Source organism: Littorina saxatilis, unplaced genomic scaffold (assembly GCF_037325665.1).
Source record: "Littorina saxatilis isolate snail1 unplaced genomic scaffold, US_GU_Lsax_2.0 scaffold_2274, whole genome shotgun sequence".
NCBI classification, from domain to species: Eukaryota; Metazoa; Mollusca; class Gastropoda; order Littorinimorpha; family Littorinidae; genus Littorina; species Littorina saxatilis.
Window position 1 is genome coordinate 10,001 of NW_027126691.1, and position 6,046 is coordinate 16,046.

General features: G+C 45.7%; 1 protein-coding gene across 1 annotated transcript in view; it reads left to right on the plus strand.

The window, feature by feature from the left end:
• LOC138955184 (uncharacterized) overlaps nt 1–5,280 on the plus strand; it is a 5,500-nt gene extending 220 nt beyond the window's left edge. The window contains exons 2-5 of the mRNA XM_070326846.1: nt 798–917; nt 3,271–3,446; nt 3,897–4,100; nt 4,855–5,280. Coding sequence (XP_070182947.1) covers nt 824–917; nt 3,271–3,446; nt 3,897–4,100; nt 4,855–5,280 — 900 coding nt within the window. The 5' untranslated portion in view covers nt 798–823. The remainder of the gene's footprint in view (nt 1–797; nt 918–3,270; nt 3,447–3,896; nt 4,101–4,854) is intronic.
• The last annotated feature ends 766 nt before the right edge of the window (nt 5,281–6,046 follow it).

Genomic DNA, 6,046 nt, shown 5'->3' on the forward strand with positions numbered 1-6,046 from the left:
AAATAAAAAAGGAAAAAAAATAAAACAACAACAACTACAACCACAACAACAACAACAACAACAACAACTGCAACAACAACAACAACAACAACAACAACAACAACAACAACAACAACAACAACAACAACTACAACTACAACAACAGCAGAAGGAATAGAACGAACGATCAAACAAACAAACGTCCGTGTATCACTTATAAATCAGTCTTCGTTGATTTGTTCTTCTTGTTGCTGTTGTTGTTGTGTTGTTTCTGATGATGATTGATGCGACTACGACGACGACCACGATGATGATATAGTTATTTGGTGTCTGTGTGTTTGCGCCCAGTTTATTTCCATGCCTTCTTTTGTGCATTTAGTAGTCGTGCAGTGCACAAAATATTGTTACTACGTGCAACAAACACTATACAGAAAACTTCAGCTTTATGCTACGTATTTTCGTGAAATAATTAAGCGTTATGTTTCTTGACTCGGCTCTTAAAACTTATCTTGGTTTCTAGACATTTGTGACCCTCCACCACGAAATGAGTCGCATGTCACCTCGCGCGGTTCTGCGCTAGGCTTAGTATTTATAATAATAAGTACTTATAAGTCCGGGGAGTGTCTGGTAACAGTGTGAGGGTCACCTTAGTCACAGGCTTATAACTCAAACAGTTTTCGCTCGTTTCTAAAACGGGTTTCACCACTGGATAGAGCAAAAACAACTCTTTAGGAAAATGTAAAATTATGAAAATCATGCAAAGGTGACATGCGACTCATTCCGTGGTGGAGGGTCACATTTTTGTTTGTTTGGTTTAGGTAGTCGTGGAAGGTCACGGGTGACAATGAGGAAGATCTCTGTCTCGCTGAGCTCAGGCATACTGGTGCTTCTGTCTCTCAGGCTGTCCTCGGCGGTAGAGATTGACGAGAGAGAGACAGGTAAGTTTATGTCGTTATCTTGGTAATCACTGTGAGATAAGAATGTTATTGTATGCGACCGGGTTGTTTTAGGTTAATTGCGGATGTGTTTATAACATTCTTTTGTTCATACATCATTTAATTACGTGGACAGTCAGTCAATCAGTCGACAGACAGACAGACATACATACATACAGACAGACAGACAGACAGACAGACGGACGGACGGACAGCCAGAGAGACAGACACACAGACACATAGACAGACACACAGACATACTGGCAAACATACAAACAAACACAATTAACAAACAAACATACAAATAAGCAAGCACACAAACAAAAGCTGACTCTGAACACATGATTGTGAGGCTCGATACATTGTGTGATAACAACGTGTATCCAAATAATAACCGACAGGTATCAAAGGTAGGCACGAAACACTCCCGTTACATCTTGACTCGGCCGACCAGGAACATGCACAGTTATACAATGTGATATGGCTAAGTGACGATACGGCTGTTTCAGAAATTAAACAGCCCTATCAAAAATGTGAGAAAAAGTGACACAAACAAATGCCCTCGGCAGTGTATGCATCACATTTAAAGAAAATGCGTCGGGTAGTTTCTGAGAAATGCTTATCACACACACACACACACACACACACACACACACACAAATACACACACACACGCACGCACACACACACACACACACACACACACACACACACTCACACACACACACACACATACATATATAGATTTAAATAAAACAAGAAATTCCTCCGAGGTAGGAAAAACACCCCCGTCCTTACCATTCTCACTGCCACCAACTGAGAAGGTTATTTCCCTTTGACCATTAATATGTCCCTCTATAAGTCCTTGTAGAATCTTAATCCACCAATAACTCCCTAACCGTGTGTTTGACTGGTCCCAATTTTTGTAAGGACCGTCTCAGGAATGTATAGAACCTGTTCACCAAGTTTGGTGACGATCGGTCCGTTCATTCTTGAGATCTATATGCGAACATAAACACACAAACACACAAACAAACAAACAAACACATCGACCGAATCCTATACACACCCCTATACCGGGGGTGTAAAGAAACAGAAAACACACCAGTAACCAGGCTAGGTAAGTTAGTTGTATACATACACACACACACACACACACATCGGGAGACAAACCTCACTCTCCGCGAATGTTAAGACATTCAGTCATTACTTGACTGAATGCAAAAAAGTAATCAAAATGATCACCCCCCCCCCCCCCCCCCCACCCCCCTTTCCCCGTCGCGATATAACCTTGAACGGTTGAAAACGACGTTAAACACCAAATAAAGAAAGAAACGAAAGAATTAAAATGACCAAGTTCGATTTTGCAGACAATGCAAGCAAGTGAATAACGAGCCTTATTGTGTTGGCTTTGTCATCGGAAACAAACCTTTTTTCCCCATATACTCGAAAACACAGTCTCAAATTAACTTTGACCATGAACAAAACATTATAGAAAGCAAAGTGCAGGATTCTCAAAAATAAATGTAGAAGGGAAGGGGAGGGAGGCGGGAGGGGGACGGGGGAAGAAAAGCGTATGTAATATGTCACTCAACTAATATGTAACGCGTGATCCAGGTTTTCCGCCTAATTTATCACGCTGTTTCAGAACGTGACATTGACATGCACGATGTCCTCACAATAATTTTCATCTCTGAGTACACAATGACTTTCAAAATGACCTTGACCTTTCAGTGCACGATGGACGGGCGCAGTGGCCCAGTGGAAAAGACATCGGCCTCCTAATCGGAAGGTCTTGAGTTCAAATCCCGGCCGCGGCCGCCTGGTGGGTTAAGGGTGGAGATTTGTCCGAACTCCCAGGTCAACTTATGTGCAGACCTACTAGTGTTTTATCCGCCTTCGTGTGTACACGCAAGCACAAGACCAAGTGCGCACGGAAAAGATCCTGTAATCCATGTCAGAGTTCAGTGGGTTATAGAAACACGAAAATACCCAGCATGCTTCCCCCGAAAGCGGCGTATGGCTGCCTGAATGGCGGGGTAAAAACGATCATACACGTACAAACCCACTCGTGCGAAAACATGAGTGAACGTGGGAGTTTCAGCCCATGAACAAAGAAGAAGAAGAAGAAGAGAAGTGCACGATGACTTTTACGATAACCTTGACTTTGACAAACACGATGACCTTTACACTGACCTTGACCTTTCAGTACACGACGGCTATCACAATGACCTTGACCATAAAGCACCCACTGATAATATCTGCAATGACCTTGACCTTAACATACCCAATCACATTTACAATGACCTTGACCTTAACATACCCAATGACCTTAACAATGGCCTTGACCTTTCAGTGCACGATGACCCCTTCGTGGCCTACCCGTACCGACTGTCCGCGACGTCTTCGTTTGGACTGATACCGGACAGCGTCCTGCCAGGCTCGGAGGTACCCGTGGACACCAGCCTGCCCCACTTCCAGGCCTCGGAGCGAACCAAGTACCTCAGGCTCAGACTCTACCGCAACACAAGGGTATGTGGAATCAAGCGGATCAAGTCCCTACCCCGAAAAAACAACAACAAATACAACAAACGAACAAACGGACAAAGAAACAAGAGGCAAACCCTGTTGCTTTCATCACCCACCCGAGAGAGAGAGAGAGAGAGAGAGAGAGAGAGAGAGAGAGAGAGATAGAGAGAGAGAGAGAGAGATAGAGAGAGAGAGAGAGAGAGAGAAAGAGAGAGAGAGAGAGAGAGAGAGAGAGAGAGAGAAAGAGAGAGAGAGAGAGAGAGAGAGAGAGAGAGAGGCGGGGGGTTGAGAGAGAGAGTGGGGGAGAGAGAGAAAGAGTGAGAGACAGAGTGAGCGAGAGAGATAGAAAGAGAGACAGATAGACAAAACAGACATACAGAAAGACAGGAGGAAGAGAGACAGATATATATTTTATTTCATTTCACTCGTCACCCGTTTCTTAAATCCTTTCAGAGTAACGACACCAGTACGACACAAACACCTGAGCACGTGACACAGCAGCCAGTCCTACCCGAGGGGGTGAAGATTGACGTGAGCGGAGAGCAGGGCAACATTGCCAGGGTGGACGAGGACCTGGCCTTCGCCGTCAACGAGGATCTGGACATCGTGGTGGAGAACCCTGGCACCTTCACGGAGGTGGATGAGATTGCGTTCTGGGTGAGTTGACGGGTGGAGGGGGAGGGAGAAGAGGGAGAGAGGGAGGGGGAGGGGGAAATTGAGAGGGAGAGATAAAGAGAGAGGCAGACATATGCAGAGGCAGACAGAGACAGACAGTGAGACAGAGATAAAGAGAGAGGCAGACAGAGACAGACAGTGAGACAGAGATAAAGAGAGAGGAAGTCGATCCTTTATTTGCTTATTTGCATTTAATGTATTTGATTCCTTCGTTCCTTAATTCCCACCCTCATTCATTCAGTCAGTCATCCGTTCGTTCATTTATTCATCTACATTTTCATCTGTTTATTCCATCGATTTATTCATCTTTTTCTCCATGATGATTAATGTTGTCTAAGTGTTAAACCATTAGGGGCATTTTTTCCGGATGGTACCCCGACTTTGGGTGATTTATTTGTCTTCATAACTCCGCGTGGTGGCTGTATACCAGACGCTGAAACTACGAGAGCGAGCAAATTCTGTAGTCTCGCGAGAATGACGCATGCCTACTTCTACATGTTTACTAATTCATTAATTCATTCATTTATTCATATTTATCAATCTTTGCGTTTATTTTGTCATCAATTTATTCATCTATTTCTCTCCATCACTCCAGGCGGTGGCTTTATACTACGTACAAGTCCAAATTCTTCCGAAACTGAGGCATGCCTAAATATATTTACTAATTCATTTATTCATTCACGTCAAACTTTTCTTCTATTTTTTCATCAATGTATCCATCTCTCTCTCACTGCAGGTGGTGGCCATACGGCGCGTGAAGGGTGAACATGACCGCGTCGTGTCCAACCCTCTGGCCTTTGTGATCAAGATTGACCACGAGGAGCCTACGCGCCAAGGGGCTGCCATCTACGTCGGCATCGTCGTCATCGCCGTCTGCTTCTTCGCCCTCCTCATCCCCCTCACCGTCCGTACCAAGCGGCGCATGCGCGAAGGGAAGCCCGTCTGCGCATGCGGGAGCAGCACCAAGAAGATGGAAGAGCGCGCGCTACGCAAGGAGAACGGAAACGGAAATGACGTAGCGGTGATTGCCGGAAAGGACACACTAGCCATGATGTACGAGGGGCGGCCGAGGGCGATGACGGAAGCTCGCGAGCACGAGACGATTCAGAGCAGGAACATGCGGTCAGTGTCCGAGCACCACTTTCCAGCCGCGCTGGCTTGACCCTCACTACAAGGACGTGTATGTCCACCCGGACTACAAGCACTCGCCCAGCATTCAGCGAGCGGCGGTCATCTCCAGCCAGCCACCCGTGTCTGTGCACCCCGTTAACGGAGAATCGTCCACGAAGCCTACCGATGTCAAGACCCGAATGTGAAGGGGGGGGGGGGGGGGGGGGGGGTTCGGAACGCTTTGATACTTGTACATTGAACGTCAGCTTTCGGAGCCTATCAGATATTTTCTTCTTCGGCGCTTTTTGTCCACGAAACCTGTTTCTGTGAAGATCAGAATGTGAAGGGGGGGGGGGGGGGGGGTGTCTTTCAGAACGCTTTGATGATTGTTGATGGACCATGAGCTTTTGGGGCCTCTTAATAGTCACATTTGTTTATTTCTGTAACTTTTTTTACTTTTATTTTTATTTTTACAAAACCCGCGTATGTGAACATCAGAATGTAAAGGAAAATGTCTGTTTTTAACATGTTGATACGTGTTCACGAACCATCAGCTATTGGAGGCTCTGAGCCTTACACCTTCTTCTTCTTCGACGATTTTTTCACAGAATCCTAAATATGGGTGTGACCACATCGTTCATGAAGCCTGCCGCTCTGCGGTTATGAGGAAAAATATACCTGCGCAGTTTCAGCGGCACAGACGACGCACGGCCTATTGTTTATGCCGCGATAGGGATTATGACGAGTACTTGACCTGTTTTCCTTTTATGCATCGTGTAGCGGGCTGGGATAATCTGCAGTGCGTCGTCGGTCCTGCT